The following is a 20,227-nucleotide window of genomic DNA, read 5'->3' on the forward strand; positions in this document are numbered from 1 at the left end:
GGGAGTAATATATGTTCCATGTGTGTCTGCATCAACTAAAATACCTGATGGATGTACACGTTCATTAGGAAATTAGAGCTGCGACAAATAAATTTCATGATTTTTGTTCCCACCATCATAGTAAATTTCATGTGCTATAGAGGAATAGCAAGCTAACACACGTTCTTGAGATTCTTTAAACAATCAATTATTTACTTGTGGGTAAATCATGCATCTACAGTTAGATTTGTGGTTTCCGTGATTACATTCCATCACCTGAAGTAATCAACAGATTTGAGCATTTTGTGTATGCAAGTAGTTGAAGAATTTCACCATGTTCTGCTTGATATGAACATTATGCTAGAGTTCCTGTAGATCCTGGCATCACAGTCCCCTAGGTTTGGTAAATTCAAATTTACCATGTTACTACGACATGTACGATAATTTACAGGAATATGAAATTATTTTTAGACCAAATATATTACAACAATATATATACCATTGTTTGGTTTTTCAGGTTTTGAGACATTTGAACTTATTTTGCTAAAATATGTATCTTTTAGCATATGATTGTTTAATTCACATTACTAAATATCGCCGTAGCGTTAGTACGGACATATTACTACTAAGTAATGGTTAGCAATACTTTGCGACCATATAGATGAAACTTTCTAAAATAATTTATAAAACGGGCAAAAAAAAATTGAAATCTGAACGAAATATGGCTTATTTAATTCTTTCTGCAAAATTCATCCCAAGTTGCGGAAATAAAAACATTTTGGGGTACAAATAGAACAGAAATATCTGGAATTTTTAAAAAATACAATTAAAATTGAACTAACATTGACTGAATTTAAACAACTTTTTCTATTTTGGGGGGAAAAGATATCCTAAGGGAGATCGGAAGACCTGATTTCATAAATTTCATTATGAAATTCTGAACCCTGGCCAACTAGGCGTCCATTCAAGCCAGTTGAGCAGCAGACATTGAACAGTAGAAGCACAAACTAAACTAGGTGACACACTGCTTTGTAATATATAAATATATTTGGCTATATACACAGCGTCTTCAATATTCTTAACAAATGGCAGAAGCATAATCCATAATATTGCTAACCATAATCCATAAACTGCTCCTTTTACATTTAGAAACTTTAAAAATACCCATAATTTGGATCACACAAACCTGACTGTTGAGAAATTGCTTTTTTGATAGAAAGCCCCACCCCGATATAACATAGTTCCAATTTTCCCTAGTATGGGTAATTTGGAACCATGCCATTATAATTTTACAAAGTTTGAGATATGTCATCGGTATCTCAATGATATGTAGGACCCACATGAGTCAATAATATGTGGGTCAGGATGGCATATCTTGCATGTATTTTTTAAGGGGCATCTTCTATGCATAAGAACTCTTTCGATACAGAACTAAAACACTATATACAATTGAGTTAAACACATCCTATTATGTACACTATACTGCTTTCTACAAAAAGCTAGCCTCTTTGGTCTCTGGTCAAGAAAAAAACAACCTATCACAAACTTACAGAAAATGGAATTCCTCTGCTTACTTGAGGAAGAAATAAAACTCGTCCTGTCTGGTTAGAAGGTGATTGTGGATGGAAATTCTGCTGCAGTTCTGCCTCGATATCTTGGACCTCACCAAAAGGGGTGGGAATGGTATGATGCTTTGTGGGGAACAGGAGGCGGCATCCCAAGTGTGGAAAGGAAGGAGTGGGAGATAGTACATCAGGAGAGAAAGAGATAGACCTGGTTGCAAATGCAAGTGATGGAAGTTCTATGAAGGCCACTGAATATATTTTGCGTATATGAATGATCAAACAGCCTATATGGCCAGAATGAAAGATCGGGAAGTCTTTGTGTTTCAGATGACGTCGTAGATTATTTTGCTGGGAAACCCTCTGGTTTAACATATAAGAAGATAGATCAGATATGTTGTCAGTTACTATGCATCCTCAGGAATAACAAAATTGTAATTTATCCAAAATGGGGAAAGAATATAAGCTTTCTTGTAAGTTGAAAACTAGAGAGGCATGACAATGAAGTTAGTTCAAGCATGGGGTCACTTACAAATTCAGTTATCAGAATTTTGTTCCTCGTCAACTGAGATCATGACACGGCATCCCCTCCCCCTAGCTGCCTCATGATCATCAACAGAGAGCTGAGGCATGCAAATCAAGCGAAGCTCTACCAAATCATCCAGCTGGTGAAGTACATTTGAGATGCTCCTTAGCATGGTACACTTGAGAGTCAAAACGGCAAGAAATGCCATTGATCCCTGCTGCAAATTCCACTCCTCCAAACCAAGATCCATAAGTACCAAACTGCGTAATGCAAGGAATCCCTCAGAAGAACACGTTATGCTCTTTCCTGTGTATGATGAGTTAACAATTTCAAGCACTTCAAGACGTGGAAGTCTCTCCAGAATTGGCATTGGATCATCATTTAGTATATTGGGACAAGATATCTTGAGCTGCAATAGAAAGTTTGGGAATAGATTATGATGTGGAAGCACATCATTCAGAACGTGATGCTCTTTAAAACATCCAGACAATTCTAAACCATCAACTTTGGATTCTAAGGCATCTACCCTTATATCTAAATTGTATTCTTCATGTTCTTGGGTCTCTTTTTCCTTCACGCGTTTAGTAGAGGCTATCCCTAAGCACCAGGAAACATGTTGGCTCATTTTTTGCAGAGACCTGATTGTTCTTTTCCACGTCAGAGCATCACACTGCATTATGGAAAATACATAAAGAGTCTGCAAGCTTCGTTTCGTTCTAATCTCCTGGGCTTTCCAATGCAGTACTTGGTAGACATGAACATGCTTTAGTGCTGCGATGCTCCAGAGGGAACTTGGAAGTGCCTTGACAGTAGCTGTACTTGCTTCAAGAATTTGCAAGTTTCTAAGACCTTTCATATAAGAAGGGAACATGAAAACAGTACTACCTTCCAAACCCAGGTATCTCAGATGTACCAATTTGTTTATTTCTTCAGGCAAGGTACATGTCTTTAAGGAGCTGCAAAAATGAAGCACCCTCAACAAATGCAACCCATTGAAAGAAAACAGACGTTTGCCATCAGGGTTGAAGGCCAGCACAGAACGGAGATTCAGAACTGATTTTCCCACTTCATTATCGAAGTAACCATGAAATGCTACACGGTAACACCTCTGTTCATCTGCATAATAAGTCTCCACATCTGTGCCGCTTGAGCAAACTTTCAAGAAACCTTCCTTCCTGGCTTGTCCAATTCCCCACTCACGCAACACATCATGAACTTTTATTTTCTTTATCCACCCAATGTTTTTACTTCTTTCTTCAATTTGGATCATACATCTCTGTGCCAGCTCTTCTACATATCTGTAGGCAACTTCTTCTTGTGTATATCCTCTTATATTTGGGACAAATCCCTCAGCAATCCACATCTTTTTAAGAACATGAACTGTGATAGGGTAGTCCTCGGGAAAGGATGCAGTATAAAGGAAGCAAGCTTTAAGGTTATTTGACATATTGTGATAACTTAGAGCTAATATACGTCCAACATCGCCCTCCTTTTTCATGATTTCCCAGTCTACACTAGCAACCATTTTCTCCCATGTATGAATATTGTGGTTTCGTGAAAGGAAGCATCCTAAAACCACTAGAGCAAGTGGCAAGCCATTGCATTTCTTGGAGAGTTTTTTCCCCACCACCTCAAGTTCTGTGAATTGCACATCATGTGGAAATGCCTTCTTCTGGAAAAGTTCCCAGCTCTTGTCTTCGTCTAATAGGTCAGGGGTATGAATTTGCAGTTTAGTTTTAGGATGTTGTCCAACTTCCATATCACGGGTAGTCAGAATTATTCTACTTCCATTTCCTTTGTCAGGAAATACTGATTTGATCTTGTCCCAGGTATCTGTTGTCCAGATGTCATCCAAAACAATAAGGTAGCGCTCTTCCTTCAGAAAATCAAAAAGAAGTTTTGAAACCTCTGTCTCACCATAGAAATTTAAATGCATACTCTTTCGCTCGCTTATCTTCCCAGTGCCCCTTATCTGTCGCACGAGATCTCTTAATACTTCAAGGGCAGAATATTTTGGAGAAATGGATACCCAACCATATTTGTGAAAATAACCTTCAGTTATGACTGAACTATAAGCTAGTTTTGCAAGTGTGGACTTCCCAGCCCCTGCCTGACCAACAATCGATATAACAGTTAGATTCATGTTATTTTGGTCAAGCAAGTAACTCTTAATTTGTGCAATTTCATGATCGAATCCAACTATATCCATTCCTTGATCCAAACCCGGCAGCACAAGCCTTTGTGCATAGAAATCCTCATCCTCCCTAAAAATGGGCTGTGCTTCCGTTGAAGTGCTAGAATTAACTGCGTTGTATCTGTTGTACCGTTCAAAAATCTCACTAATTTCCTTTCTTATAACTTGTATGTTTTTGCCAACCTCACGGAGATCAATGGAATCACCAAAGATGTGAGTATATTTTGATACAGAAGTATTTCTCCTCCTAAAAATGAAATGAGCATTGTCAATAACCTCTTCCACCCGGTATGCCACGTCTTGAATATTACTGGCCAGATTTTTCATCATGCTGTTTCCTTCCAAACATTTGGCATCCACAACATTTAAGAAGCATTGCATCTGGCTCAGTTCTGCTTTCATCGATGATACTTGTCGAGGAACATCACTTAAAAAGGTAGCTTCTTGGATGACAAGGTCACCAAGTCTCTGCAAAACTGAGGAAACTACTGATGCTGTCATGCTTAGTTAGCTGAATGAATCCACCATGAATTTAGATGGAGAAAGTTGCATAGCCAGTAAATATCATCCTGTTCTGTCCTTATTGTTTAATAGTACTTGATGAGATCCCCTTATGTTATTGACATCCATTAATGAGAGGGCAATAGATATCTTCCCTAGGGCAAAGTCAAATAACAATCTCAGTTAAATCTATGGAGAGAATTTTAGAAAGAAGTTGCTGCTCTGCTCAATGGAGATAAATAACTTTCCAGCAGAATTTTTTTTTCTTCGAACGTGGGCATGGAAAATCATGAAGGAGACAAACAGCGTGGCGAAGAGTGGTGGTACAAAGTAAGAAAAAAAGCTTACGGAATACAGATATGGTCAAGCAGAAAAGGAACACAGAAAATATCCCCTTCAGTATTATAGACGAAATTATACTATACACCCTTCATCAATAGTCAAATCTTGCTGGATTACTTCTTTTCTCGTTCAGACCAGGTCGTTAACAACCATTATTGCCCTCTAGATTCAAGAAATATTAGAGCATAATCCTACCAAGAAAATAGTTGCTGAAACTTAAACATCGAAACTGCACATCATTGGTAGAGTGAAGAAACTGAATCTTTAAAATAGAGAGCAGAAATTACCATATCCATGGTTGAGCGAGAGGGGATTGCGGCTGGGAGAAGAGACATCGGACCGATTTGCAGAGAGGAACTGAAAAGCCCCAAATTGACTTCGTTCTGGAGCTGGGCTACAGTCGTCGACTTTCAAGCATAAAGAGTGCCGAACATGGAGACAGATAAGCAGTAGTGGTGGGGCTGCAAACATATTCCTTTTCCTTCTGGACGCTACCACTCATATGTTCCAAAATTACAAATTTGTCCTTTATATTTGTTGCAATTTTCATGTAAGAGATCCAAAGAGGATGTGTTTTTTTATTGATCGTGTCGACGGAAGTCTAACCTATAAATTTAACTTACTTTACACTTTTTATTTCCTTGGTGCCCTAGAAAACCTCTGCAATCTTTCCGGGTGTATAGTAATACAAGCGGATTTTCTTTTTCTTTTTTTTTTTGTAAACGCTACCCCGGTAAACTCAGCATTGCCATGCTGCATTCACTACACTGGCCAAGGTCACCTGTGATGGGCCCAAACCCTCACCTTTGACGGCTTTGGGCTTGGTCAGTGATCAGTGGTCACTGGTGAGTCCAGTCACCTTTGACGGGTGGCCGGCCGTCAGTGGTGGCATCCACCTCTGACGGGCAAGTTAATAGTAGGCCGTCAGAGGTGTTGGTCTCAGCTAGCCTAGGGCCAGTTAGGACCTGTCACAGGTGTCTCATCACAGGTGACGATCAATAAAAAAACACATCCTCTCAGAGGTGATGATCTCCGGTATATAGTATCCGTCACAGGTGACCCACCTGTGACGGGCCTAAAAGTTTGCGAGTCCGTCACAGGTGAGGTTACCTGTGACGGGTTTTTCTCGAGCTGCGGCGGTGTTCTCTACATCCTGATCCAACACTTCTTCAGCTGTGACATCAGACGCCTCTTGCTCTCCATGCTTGGTCCAGCAGGTATATTTCTTCATGAATCCATTCCTTATCAAATGAGAATGCACTTCATCGCTATCAAGGATCATCTGTTCATTCTTACAGTCCCTACATGGACACAACATGTGCATGCTCATCCTACTTTTTCTGTCATTATCCGCAAATATGACAAATTCAGTGACCCCCTCTCTATACTCGGTAGACGAACGATGAACATAGTACATCCATCTACGATCCATCTGAAATCAACAATATACGAAGAAAAATATATGATGATCGATATATTGAGAATGAATGGAGAATAATGTGTTTTTTACCTTGAATTTTAGAAAAAATTCGCCCCGCTTGCCCTCCCAACCGATTTGTGAACAGTAAAATGGTCGGGATAAAAAGTAGTTGGCAGTTTGGGGGGTATTTATAGACCCAACACACCTCAAACGGGTTAGATAAAAAAAAGCCCGTCAAAGGTATTGGTCATACCTTTGACGGGCTTCAATTGAGTTGCCCATCACTGGTATCCCCTCACCTGTGATGGCTTATAGGCTTATAATGCCTCGACCCATCACAGGTGAGGGGATACCAGTAATGGGTTGGAAGAAAAACTCGTCACTGACTCACCTATGACGGGTTTTCCTTTCGGCCCGTCACAGGTGAGGGGATACCTGTGACGGGCCGCGGCGGGATGCCTCACCGATGACGGCATCCCGTATGACCCGTCAAAGGTGATGGTCACTAGTGACCAAATCGTTTGCCCGTCACAGGTATCCCGTCAGAGGTGTGAGGATCTGGCGTAGTGATTTGTGCATGTTGGTATATACACCATCATCCATGTCAGAGTGCTATATTGCAAAATACATTCATATCAAACTAATATATTGCAAACTACATGCATGTCAAAGTAATATATTGTAGAACACTAGCAGTTTTCCTTTCAGTACATATGATAAGAATTGAGTATAAAATTCCAAACTCCTATCGAATACATAGGAGCAGAAAGAAACACAAAGGTACAGACAATTATTCTAGCAAGGTATGGGGATCATTGCTACTAAGGTATACGCGAAATTATAGTAAATAGATGGGGATATAAACTTTTATATTGGTACAGACCCTTAAGAATGAGTAATAACCTACTCCAATTTATAAGTATATCTCTAGGATGCACCACACCGATTATAATGGGAAACAATTTAGCTAATCCAACCCACCGACTAGGATCTACCGAGCACTACCGACAACTTGGGTTAAGTATGGACTGATGATTTGGCAAGGCCCCATCATTTTTTTTCACTGGGTTCATAAAAGCTGAGAGTTTGAATTTGAACCTTAGAAAATTGTGACTTAGAAAATTTATCTTTCTGTCATTGGCTCCCTACTTAATCATCTCTCAGTTTTGCCTTAAAATTACTGTTGCTGTTGCAATTTGTTTTCAGTATGACGTAAATATCTGATTCATTTTGAAAGGATGAGAATAGCATGAGTTCGTTTGTGCTAGAAAACTTTTCGTCTATATCAAATATCTCTTGTTTTCGTTGCCTTATACTACGTATGCCCCGGCAATCTGGTATCATGCATTGATCTACTAAGCCAGCAGCCTGCCAGGTTCGTATGAGGACCCTAAGTAAGGCCCTATGCCCCAATGGGTGTTTCGGAAAAGAACACTATTGTTTTGTTCGTTGGTGCATTTGATCTATTTCGTTTCGCTGATCCAATGCTTTACCAAATATTACCTTGACATTCTTAACTTGTTATGGAAACATTTATTACAACTCAGAAACTTTTTACAATTTCAAAATTACGATCCTTTGTACTCAACTAATTTAACTTTTGCATGCTTTCAGTAGGTCGCGTTGAGAACTGTTAGAAGCTCTTGTAAGAATCTGATATCATTTTGTTAATGAAATGGGAGAGGAATCCCTCTCTTTCTCGAAAAAAAATAACTTTTGCACTAGCAGATTTTCGTGATAATAGTTATACATTAGTTTTGACGGAATCAGCAACATGTTGGCGAAGACGATCTATGATTCTCGAATACTGTGATGAAGTCCCTAGTTAAACAGGTAGGTGTATTATTTTGTCTTGCAAAGCTGTAAGAAGGGCCTATTTATCATCACTTTCTACAAAGTCTATTTGTATTTTCTTGCGTGTCAGGCGCAAAATAAATTTACTAGTTCTCTCAACGATTATCCCAGTATTGCCTCTCTAGCATGGTATTGTTGTAGCATTACCTATGAAAAATGTAGTACAGCATCAGTAGGGTCATTGTTCACCGGCGCTAGAAAGTTACCAATTCAGCGCCTATTGGATTGAATTCTGGGCTTCTAACTTGGCTACAATGGATAGATTTTCTATGCACCAATAATGCCAATTCAGAACCATGGGTTATGTTTACACCTGGCCAAAATGTTGTTGGCGTTCTTCTAAAGTATGAATGGTATAATCCCCAACAAAGCTTATATATATATGTCATGACAGATGGTGCTCTGCAATGAATAATCATTGGATAGACCATTTGTCATTCAATGACCCAAACACCGATGTTCGGTGGGGGTGAGGATCATCTACCATAATGTCACTACCATTATAGTAATTAGTATACGGGTCCCAACTTCCTATTGTTTCACACGTCAGTGCCTGTAATGGTAGTGCCATTATAGTAGAGGATGTGAACCCGGTGCAAAGACATTATTAAAGTTTAATTTTGTTATTTCGTCCTTCTTTAGCATCGCAGGAAATGTGGCTACGTGAAGAAATTTGTCTTCGAAGAAATACTTGGGCAGTTTGGTTCTGAAATTCTGAACCACTCGTGGTATGAAGAATAATGAAAATTCACATGATATTCCTGGTTTTCTTGTACGATGTATAGATAGATGTAGATACTATCTACCTTCAACTTGTGAATTTATTGCTGTTTTCATCAAACACATAGGTGATTTTTGTTTGCTAGAGCACAAACAAGACTAATATTTTTATTGAACAAATAGAACTCCCTCTAGTCACAAATATGTCCTTTTATTTTTTTTGAACTTTTGAAACTTTGACTATGACAATGTTATAAATTATTTTATTTGGATTGAGGTAAAAAAAACAGACATCACAAAGAGAAAACCAGACATCACAAATTTTGTTGAAAATTTCTATGTTCTTTCCCAAACACGAACCATCATTTGTGGCTTATAAAATCCATTTACAAGATTTATTTGAGTTCTGTTTGCAGCACTGTTGCACATTCCTCCCCTTCCGCCCTCAAACCCTCTCTGCACCAGGTAAAACCGTAGCCACAACCATCTCCATTGTCACCAAGTGTCCAATATATAGATCTCTCAAAATCCACCATAGGTGAAGCAGCCATGGACAAGATCCCGCATAATGGGGTACTCCCAAGTGCTTGAGTGCCGACTGGTAGCTTAAGACTAATCTAGCTGGTAGCATGTGGTCAATCTGACCGGGAGCTTGATGGTCAGACCTGCTGAGGCTGACTCTGAATCTAACTACGATGCTTCTCGTGTTTTCTTGCTTGGGACCGAGGTTTATAGGTCATAATTGATCTCTAATTCTTGTAGGACGTAGAGAAGGTCCCATGGAGACTTGTGGTGCTGTGAATCACCAATCACCTTGACCTAGGTCAAGGTGGAGCTTCTCGAGATCAAGGTGGTTGGCGATTCACAATATCACAAGGCTTCTAGTAACTTTATTTAATATTTATCAACCTGCATTGAGTAGCAAAAGAGAAGAACTAATCAATACTTAAGTATAGCTGATTAGTTTGTAATTAACTAATTATGAATTGGACAAGCCCTCCAATTCATTAACGAAGTAATGCATTCAAAAGGTCCTGAGTAAAACAAAAACTAAACAGACAAATTGTTCTGCTAGAACCATGCATCAACATCAGTTCAGTACGCTAGCTACATATACTTCGATAAGAGCATGGAACAAATGCAATTAACACACTGCTATACTGATCCAACTAAAATTTGTGTGCTTCAAGACCTTCAAGACCGCCTGTAACCATTCCTGCCCACATGATTAACCACCACCATCCACGCTGTCAAGTGTCAAAAGCTTCTTGTTCTCCTTTCTTCAAAATAGACCATAAACCTAACCAGTAAGGCAATAACAGACATTTAATATCACCTTGCAGATGGACTGATAACATAATTATTTCAGAAACACAAACAGATCTATATCGAATCTTCAACAGTGCAGCAAATTGCTGAAGAACCAGTTCAAACTAAATCATTCCAACAAGTGAGATGCTATTGCAGGGATAATGGGTAAGTTAAAAGGCCATGTCACTATGTTAGAGTGCTCCGTACAGAGCGAACAATTGCTCCATTACTACCACAAAATTGAACAATAACCGCTTTGTATGTTCGTCCAAATAGAGAAACCAGTTATGCAAGTATGCAACTACCAAAAAAATCCATCTCCCATTTCCTATCCCTAGATGAAATCTGATGTCTGAGAGTTCAAACTAACAGTCATACAACAACTGTTCTCCATTCTGATACCAAGAATTTTATAAAATTGTATTAAATAATAATCATTTGAAAATAAAAAAAAACAAGTTAAATGGACTTAAATTAGTGATCAGAGAGCGTTCAAACACTTTGTTCAGTACAAAGGATACACGGCAATGTACTAAACAAGAAAAATGTAGCCCAATGTACAGGGAAAAGAGAACTGATCATGGTGGCATCACCGTAGTGCTAGTAACTGCAAAATCAACTGTTGTAAATTGACTTTCCCTGAATATATGAGGTATTGTAGTGTCGCATAATTTACAGTGCACTATGCAATTTGTGTTCATGGGTGCATCACCCTTGAACTAATAAAATGTGCGTAGTAAATACAGTAAGAAAAAAGATTGCAAAGCAACATTTTAACTTTGTGCATCTTTTTAAAGAACGATTTAACTTTGTGTAGAATTCTATTAGACTACTAATCTGAATTTGTATATCTTGCTACCACAATACGGGAAGTAGCAAAGCTCAGCACTAGAAACAAAAATCGCTAACACAAAAACATCGAATTAAAGCAACTAGATCGAGAATTACAGCAATATTAAATGGGAGAACATGTTCTACCTTGGACATTGACAATTACTGTCTTGTTGATCAATCAGCAAGAGCCGGCAATGGCGGATGCAGCGCCATCCTGTAGGGAAGTGCCGGCCCAGAGTAGAACCTCCTGTGCGGCAGATCGATGAACACCATGGTCTCGAGGCTGAGCGCGAACACCCATCCAGAGCCGTAGTGCTTGAAGAAGACGAAGCCCTCGCCGGCGTCCATGATCCTCGTCGGGTAGCCGTCAGCGTCCGCGAAGAACAGCGGCGCGCCGTGGGCGCGCGCCAGATCCAGCCGCGACTCCTGCACCCACCGGCCTCTGCTGCTCCTGCTCTTGTCAAGATGCCAGAAGTCGAGCGCCGCCGCCGCGAACGCCACGACGCGGAGCTCGCCGTCGTCGGATCTCATGACGCACATGTTCCCGCGGTAGCGCGTTCGCATGGCGCGCGGCAGTTTGATGTTGGAGAACTGCTTGGTGCGGGCGTCGAGCGCCAGGAGGTACGGGTTGTCGTCGTCGTCGTCGTCGTCGTCGATCAGCCAGTAGACGCTCCCGTTGGCGTGCATTTCGTCGCTGAAGGCGCCGAGCATGGGCATGATGGCGGTGCCGGCGTCGGAGTAGGGGTGCACGGTCCACGCGCCGGAGCGCGACGAGAAGACGCAGAGGCGCGGCCCAGGCATGAAGTAGGTGACGACGATGATCTCGAAGCAGAGGACGCCGCCGGCGCCGCCGTCGTTGTCGTCGTCGATGCGCAGCGCGGCGCCGAGGTACGCGCTCTCCGCGTCGAGCCGGTAGAAGCGGGCGTCGCGCACGAGGACGGAGCGGCCGGACACGGGGTTGGCGACGACGAAGTTGCGCGGGATGCTCATGCGGTCGCTGAAGGTGGAGCAGAGGAGGAGGAGGCCGTCGCGGGTGTCGGCGAGCGCCCACCGGTCGACGTCGGGGAGGGAGGCGAGGGAGAAGTGGCCGCAGCGGCTGATGGCGCCTTCGAATTCCCTTGGCACGGGGTGGAAGGTCGGGATGAAGGCGGGGTCGACCACCTCGCCGACGAGCTCGCCACCGACCTTCCTCGAGACGGCGAAGCCGTTGTTGCAGACGAAGAAGCCGAGGAGCGGGGGCGCGTGGTGATGGAGCCGGCGGAACAGGCGGAGGAAGGCCGGGGACGACGCGACACGGCGCCAGCGGCGGCAGACGGTGGCGGCGCGCGCGAGGGCGGCCGCGGAGGGGAGGCGGAGAAGGATCACGGCGAGGAGGCGGTCGTCGAGCTCCGCCGTGGCGTCCATGGCGGGACGCGACCGCGCTTTCCTCTTCCCGTTCCCGGCCATTTTCTACGCAAACGCAATGCGCGGTTGGGTTTTGGGGTTTGGGATTTGGGAAGATGGCGAACTGGCGATGGTTTCGGGCGGCGAGATGGGAGGGAGAGATTGATCGTGGGGGATATGCACGATTTCCCGTTACGTGGATATGCACGATCTCCTTTTCACAGGGTGGGGTTGGTGCCATTTTGAAAATGTATTGGATTTAAAATACAGAAACTAAAAATATAAACCCTTTGAAAACTTTGCGAAAATCTCTGATTTTATTTGATGTTGTGCCAGAGCCAAACAATATTCAACTATAAAACTACTAGGTTATTTGGAGTTTTCCCGAAGACTTAAGTAGAGTTTAATTGAGAGCCATGATTGTGAATGGTATGTTATCGTTTAAAGAAATATTTTGTAATTAAAAAATAAATCTGTCTTCACAAACCTTTTTTTGGGAACATTTTTTTATTGATTTATTTTTTTTCAAGTAGGGCTGATAATATTCTCTCCTGGTAATATTATTGATGTTTTAGACAACAAAGTCATACTATATCACCCACTAATTTTAGAGAAAAATTCTTGTATGCCTTGATGTTTTTGTTTATCTTGTAACTAAAGAAAAGTTTCAAAAATATATATATAAAAATCCCTTGTAGTCAAAAGAAAGAAATGCGGTGAACATCTAAGCTTGAAGTTGTTGACTTTTTATTATACATTTGACCATTCATCTTATTAAAAAAAATATGTAATTATAATCTTTTGAGTTGTTTTATCACTCAAAATATTTTAAGCATGATTTATATCTTACAAATTTCTTTGAATAATATAAATGACCAAATATGTGTTCAAAAGTCAACGGCGTCATCTATTAAAAACGGAAAGAGTAATTAATTAAATGTTTCGTCGTGCCTATTAATTTTAAGACCAGGGACAAGTCCTGGATTTAATTAAAGAATTCATGCATTTAAAAGGGCCTGAGTAAAATAAAAATTTAAACAACCAATTTTTTCTGCTAGCACCTTTCATCATGAGTTCAGTGGACTACCACACTTCGATCTAAACGTGAAACAAATGCAAAAAAACACACTGCGGTTTGTGTGCTTCAAAACTGCTTCTAGCCATTCCCAGTCACATTCTTAGTCAACACCATCCACGCTGTCGAGTGTCAAAGACTTCTCGTTCTCCTCTCTTCTGAAAAGTAGACAATAAACCTACAAAATAACAGATAATAAAAATCACCGGAAAACAAAACAGATACAATCTTGAATAGTCTAGCAAATTGCTGAAGAACCAATTAAAAATTAAATTATTCCAGCAGGTGAGGTGCTATTGCAGGGATACTGGGTATGTTAAAATACCATTTCAATTTATCACAATGCTCCATATACAGCGAGCAAATATTTACATTACTACCACAAAATTGACACTAGCAACAGTGCTGCAACTTTGTCCAAACATAAGGGACACACAAAAGATTCTTGAATATAATAAACACTGATTATATTTCGAACAAAACCTGCAACATATATTATTAACATTCATAATCCCATCCCTACTGAAAGTAAATATTTGGTTTCAGCCACTTGGCTAGTGAACAGAGAATCTAATATTCAACCATCCCTACTGAAGATGAAGTCTGAGAGTTAACAGGGAACTGAAAAATGTTTTACAAGGCTGATAGTTCAAAGTACCAGACAGCCAAGAGTTGTTCACCAAAATTATGATACCAACAGCTCTTGAAGACTGAAGTTATGTTAAAAACAGTTATCTAAAACTTAACTAGTGTTCATAAAACGTTCAACACTTAATTATTACAAAAGGATACTTTGTTACTAAACAAGCAATAGGAGCCCGTTGAACAGATAAAATAGAAATGTTTTAAATAGCGGGCTAAGACATTTAGCGGTTAGCTTATCAAACAGCTATAGTGGCAGCTATAGTGGGCTAAATGGCGCTATAACGGCTAAATTGTACATGAGGGTAAATAGCTAAAACCCTTCTCAAACAGCTATAGCAGGAGATAGCGCAGCTATAGCGGGAGATTTAAAACCTGCAGAGAATCGTGGCGTCAATACAAAATCAAGTGTTGTGAATTAACTTTTCCTGCATATATATAGTATCTGGGTCATTGGGTATCACATGATGTACAATGCATTAGGCATTTTTTGTTCGTGGGTGCATGACTACTCGTGAATTAACTATGCAGAAAATACAGAAAGAAAAGAGATTGAAATGTAACATTTCAACTTTGTGTATCTACGGAGTATTTAACAGAAACTTTTAACTTTTGGTAAAACTCTATGGGAAAACAAATCAGAAATTTGTAAATCTTACTACCGCAGTACGAAATACATCAAAACTAAGCAATGTAAGTAAACATCGTTAACACGAAAACATCAAGTACCTACAGAATTTCAGCAAGGTTAAATTTCAGGAAATGTTCTACCTTGACATTGGTGAATGATGATTGCTGTCTAGTTGATCAACCCGCAAGAGCCGGCAATGGCGGCTTCAGCACCATCCTGTAGGGAAGAGCCGGCCCAAAGTAGTATCTCCTGTGAGGCAGCCTGAACAACACCATGGCCTGGAGGTCTAGAGCAAACACCCATTCAGAGCCATAGTGTTTGAGGAAGACGAAGCCCTCGCCGGCGTCCATGATCCTCGTGACGTCGTCATCGGCGTCCACACAGAGCTCCATCACACCGTCGACGTGCGCCAGCTCCACCCGCGACTCCAGCACCCACCGCCCCCTGCTGCTCCTGCTCTTGTCGAGGTGCCAGAATTCGAGCCGCGCCGCCGCGGCCGCGAACGCCACGACGCGGAGCTCGCCGTCGTCGGACCTGATGACGCGCATGTTCCCGTCGTAGCGCGTCCGCATGCTGCTTAGCAGTTTGATGTTGGAGAACTGTTTGGTGCGGGCGTCGAGCGCCAGGAGGTGCGCGCCGCCGTCGCCGTGATCGTCGATCAGCCAGTAGACGCTCCCGTTGGCGTGCATGTCGCCGCTGAAGGCGCTGAGCATTGGCAACATGGGGATGTAGGCGTGCACGGTCCACTGGCCGGAGCGCGACGAGAAGACGTACAGACGCGGCTCCCACATGTTGTAGTACGTCACGAGGATGACCTCGAACTCGAAGCTGCAGACGACGCCGCCGCCGTCGCTGTCGTCGGTGCGCAGAGCGGCGCCGAGGTACGCGCTGTCGGTGACCGGGGCGACACGCAGGAGGACAGAGCGGCCGGACACGGGGTCGCAGACGGCGAAGTTGTCCGGGATGTCCATGCGGTCGGCGAACTTGGTGCAGAGGAGGAGGAGGCCATCGTGGGTGTCCGCGAGCGCCCAGCGTTCGTCGTCAGGGAGGGAGTCGAGGGAGAAGTCGATGCAGCGGTTAACGGCGCCGAGGAATCCCCTCGGCGTGAGCCTCGGGAGGAAGGTTGGATCGACCACCTCGCCGACGAGCTCGCCATCGACAATCGACCTCGAGACGGCGGACCCGTTGTTGCAGATGAAGAGGCCGAGGAGAGGGGGCGGGTGGTGGAGCTGGCGGAAGAGGCGGAGGAAGGTCGGCGACGACGCGACAAGGCGCCAGCGGCGGCAGACGGTCGCGGCGCGAGCGAGGGCGGCCGGGGACGGGAGGCGGAGCAGGATGTGGGCGAGGAGGCGGTAGTCCAGCACCGCCGCCGCCGCCGCCGCCGCCGCCGCCGTGGCGTCCGCGGCGGGAGGCGCCCGCGCTTTCCTCTTCCCGCCCATCTCTTCGCTGCTCGCGGCGCGGTTCGGTTTGGAAGGTGGCGATGGCTTCGGGGGAAAGGTGAAGCGGGCGACGTGAATACGTGATGGGATGGGGAGTGGATGAGGACGTGTGGCGTACTGGCGTGACACGTACGAACGTGGCGGGAGAAAAGGGGTAGCGACGGTTGTTTCGCGCCACTTCTCTTGTGGAGTTGGCGCCATTTTCGAATCTTTTATATGAGTTTGGTTTAAAATCAGTTTTAAGGTAAAAAAAACTTTTAAGACTAATATAATATAACTACAAATTAGATTGTCCTATGAATTGCGTGTAACTAATAAAAACATTTGTGGCCCAGTGGTAACATGCACCTCATCTAGTCCTTTGAAACGAGATCTATGTTCGAATACCTACTAACCAGTACAAGTTTGCGTGTTTTTCCACCTGCATAGCACAAATCTTACGGAAATGCTTCGGATTTGACGTTTGGCATAACATGAAAAAGCAGATATATATCTCCGTGTGCACTTCACACATCTATACATGCTATAATGATCTTCAAGATAACTTTTTCTCTTGAACTACTTATCCAATCTATGATATGATCAAACTATTATATTTGTTATAATTAAATCTTTACTATAAGATATCACATTAATATATTCTGATGAAAGAAAAATATATGTTTCAATCCGTTAAAATTTAATGATTCAGATGCGGTAGCAATATGTTTCAACGCATATTTTCATTATGTTTCATAAAAAAAATATTTCAATAACTGAATTTTTTGTTTCACCATGCATAACTCAATGCTTCACCAATGACCGAAAAAATATGGGATGCTTATGTCCCTACTCTCTCCTAATTCTAGTGGCTTTCTTCCCACACTATGCATGCATGTATGTATTTAGTGATCTTAAAAATATCTTCTCTTCTAAACTACTCATCCGATGAACGATTTGATCACACCATTGAATTTGTTATAATTAAATCTTTACAACAATATATCACATGATTATATTCTGATAAAATAAAAACATATGTTTCAAACAATAAAAACTTACTGTTTCATACGTGATACCAATAAGTTTCACCGTGTGTTCTTATTGTGTTTCACAAAATTTCTCTATGTTTCAGAGGTTGATTTTTTTGTTTCACCATTTATAACTTAATATTGGATCAACGGTCAACTAAAACATTTGACCGTCCAATTTTTTTTAACATCAGACGTCCGATTTGTAGCTCTCTCCCAAAGCTTAAAGCATAATGGAACCGTAAAAGGCCCCATAAGCCCCCAAGCAGACCATGGGGATTGCTAAGAACATTCACAATGCGGTTCGCTCATTAGAGTAGCCCTAGTCCTAGATGCCACATAAGCACTACACATTTAAGCCACATACCCCAACACCCATGTTGAGTTTGCAACCCCATGTTCCCAACCCTTCTCCCTCGTTTTACGTGCGCACGCTTTTCAAGCTACTAAATGGTACGTTTTTTGCAAAAAGTTTTTATACGAAAGTAGCTTAAAAAATCAAATTAATCCATTTTTGAAAAAAAATAACTAATACTCAATTAATCACGCGCTAATGGACTGCTCCGTTTTCCGTGCGGGAGGGATTAGTTCCCATCCGTTGAATCCGAACACAGCCTAGTGAAGGTCACACCTAGTTATTTTTTTTATTTCGGACCCACATGTTAGCCCCTCCCCCTCTCTCTCTCTCTCAACCCCCTTCCTTTTTGTCACCTAAACGAAACAATGGGTTGTGATTATTTATCAACACATATGTACAAATTAACGCACGTTCATCTTTTCTATTATCAAGAAAAAACATAAAAAGCAATGGTTATACACGGTCACGGTCAGTCGGTCCCGTAGTTAAACTATGCCTACACAGACCGCATACGAACAAAGTCGATCAATAGCAAGCTACGGAAGCTAGGTAAGATGCGTGATCCATCTCATATCCAACGAAGTTCCTCCATGAACTGCAGTCGATGTCATCAGCCACCTTCTCAAGCTCCTTGGTTGCAACGTTGAGCACATAAGCACCAGGAGTGCTGCTCCCTTTGGCGTCGATTGTGAAGAAGAGCAAGCCACTCCTCTCGCAAAACCACCTCAGGTTCATGGCGTCAGAGCGATGCACTCTCAACTCATGCAACCTGACGCGCCACGTACAGATGGCCACCTGTTCGCGCGTACAATCGCCATTGCTGCCGAAAGCAAGGTGGTAGCAGCTCGACACTCCGGCCGAGCCGTCGAAGTACCTTGAGGTGACGATGAAGCTCAGCTTGCCGTCCGGGCTGATGCCGAGCAGATGGTCGTGCGGCGGCGCCTTTGGAACGGCCGGCGGCATCGGCATCTCTTCGGGCTCCGGCGTGTCGGCGCGCACGGCGAACGCCGTGTGCGCCAGGGGCCAGTAGGCCACGCCGCCATGGACGACGCTCTGCCTGAGGTGGTGCACCGTGTAGCTGCTCAGCTTGGGACCTGACCGCCTCGCCTCCGCGCTCCAGCGGCCGGTGTCCGACCAGTAGGAGCGGAGCGCGGTGAACGTTCGCCGGTTGTAGACGACGAGGACGCGGAAGAAGGTTGGCGACGACGGCGGCGGGTCGTCGAGGTCGTCGGCGGTGAGCAAGGCGCATGCGTACGCTCCCGGCTTGTCGTCGCCATGGAGAGGCGGGAGCGTGGCGACGTCCCCCGTCATGGGGTTCCAGACACAGAGCTTGAGCCCGTCGGCGTGCCCCTCGCGCCGGAGCTCGAGGACGACGCGGCCGTTGCGGGACGTGACCGGGCGGGAGTACTCGAAGAGCTCGCCGCCGTCCACGAACGGGCTCAAGGATGGGCCGAGGAGACGAGCGCCGGCAGCCGTCGGGACAAAGCGGCAAGTCTGCCCCGCCGCCGCGGAGCGCTTCCGCTTGCCGGCGGCCGCCTCCTGGTAGAAGAAGCCGAGGGCCAAGCGTGGTAAAACCGGCAGCGAACGGCAGAGGAGGGCGGCCGCGTCGGCTATGACACGGCTCCACCGCCGGCACGTGGCGGCGCAGCGGACCAGGTCGGCGGCGTCGGGGAAGCGGGTGAAGACGTTGGCGAGCACGCTGTCCGGAACGGCCGAGAACGTGCCGTTGCCGTCTCTGTCGTCGTTCCTGGCGCGTCTGTTCGTCCGGCCTCGCCGTCGCCGTCGCCGTCGCGACAGCCAGCCTTTCTGGTACGGCGCGAGACGGGCGGCGGCCGCGCCGCGTGGTGCGCCTCGGCGTCGCGGCGGCATCCTGGCTGCGATGGGTTGGTGCGCGATTGGATGGATGCGGTGATGCTTTGGCGCCGCGTTATTTATGGCCGCGGAACGCGCGCCTCCCGTTGGCAACTCGGAAGTCGGAAAAGACCTCCGATTCCGACGATGTTTCGTCTGACGGCTACTCCCACCGTTCTTAAAAAAAGGCAAACCTGTTTCCGTGCCCAACATTTGATCGTCCGTCTTATTAAAAAAATTATGAAAAAAATAAAAAAGACAAGTCACGCACAAAGTATTAATCATGTTTTATCATCTAACAACAATAAAAATACGAATTATAAAAAAATTTCATATAAAACGGACAGTCAAAGTTGGACACGGAAACTCAGGGTTTGACTTTTTTTTTGGACGGAGGGAGTATGCCATATGTTCTCAATAAATACCAACCATCAGATCATCGGGGCGCCGATGCGTCGCCATCCATCTGATTCTTAATCCCTAAATCCTGCTATGTTTGATTGTGAACCTTTTTCCTCCGACGTAAAAAACAAAGCAGTTTATTAGCACATAGTCCCTTCAATTCTATTTTAACTGATTTGTTAAATTTTGTTGT

General features: G+C 43.7%; 4 protein-coding genes across 9 annotated transcripts; all 4 read right to left on the bottom strand.

The window, feature by feature from the left end:
* Positions 1-679: 679 nt before the first annotated feature.
* Positions 680-5,535, bottom strand: LOC127752721 (putative disease resistance RPP13-like protein 3). 6 transcript variants are annotated; one of them, XM_052278121.1, is made up of 3 exons: positions 5,392-5,535; positions 2,074-4,912; positions 680-1,904 (listed from the first exon to the last, which is right to left on the bottom strand). In XM_052278121.1, exon 2 carries the CDS (start codon positions 4,760-4,762, stop codon positions 2,078-2,080), a length of 2,685 nt encoding a protein of 894 aa, XP_052134081.1. In that variant the 5' UTR covers positions 4,763-4,912; positions 5,392-5,535; the 3' UTR covers positions 680-1,904; positions 2,074-2,077. The 6 variants fall into 6 exon arrangements, with proteins under 6 accessions (XP_052134081.1, XP_052134077.1, XP_052134078.1 ...); XM_052278117.1 differs by having other exon boundaries at positions 2,074-4,917; XM_052278118.1 differs by having other exon boundaries at positions 2,074-5,295.
* A 4,606-nt stretch (positions 5,536-10,141) lies between these two features.
* LOC127753413 (uncharacterized) lies at positions 10,142-12,748 on the bottom strand. The gene is made up of 2 exons (XM_052278902.1): positions 11,388-12,748; positions 10,142-10,398 (listed from the first exon to the last, which is right to left on the bottom strand). Exon 1 carries the CDS (start codon positions 12,687-12,689, stop codon positions 11,418-11,420), a length of 1,272 nt encoding a protein of 423 aa, XP_052134862.1. The 5' UTR covers positions 12,690-12,748; the 3' UTR covers positions 10,142-10,398; positions 11,388-11,417.
* Positions 12,749-13,576: 828 nt separating this feature from the next.
* Positions 13,577-16,413, bottom strand: LOC127753285 (uncharacterized). Its single transcript, XM_052278764.1, has 2 exons — positions 15,115-16,413; positions 13,577-13,879 (listed from the first exon to the last, which is right to left on the bottom strand). The coding sequence occupies exon 1, from the start codon at positions 16,411-16,413 to the stop codon at positions 15,151-15,153; it is 1,263 nt and encodes a 420-aa protein (XP_052134724.1). The 3' UTR covers positions 13,577-13,879; positions 15,115-15,150.
* A 1,781-nt stretch (positions 16,414-18,194) lies between these two features.
* Positions 18,195-19,650, bottom strand: LOC127785585 (uncharacterized). The gene has a single exon (XM_052312983.1). It carries the CDS (start codon positions 19,648-19,650, stop codon positions 18,307-18,309), a length of 1,344 nt encoding a protein of 447 aa, XP_052168943.1. The 3' UTR covers positions 18,195-18,306.
* Between the last annotated feature and the right edge of the window lie 577 nt (positions 19,651-20,227).

Source organism: Oryza glaberrima, chromosome 10, assembly GCF_000147395.1.
Source record: "Oryza glaberrima chromosome 10, OglaRS2, whole genome shotgun sequence".
In the NCBI taxonomy this organism is placed as follows: Eukaryota; Viridiplantae; Streptophyta; class Magnoliopsida; order Poales; family Poaceae; genus Oryza; species Oryza glaberrima.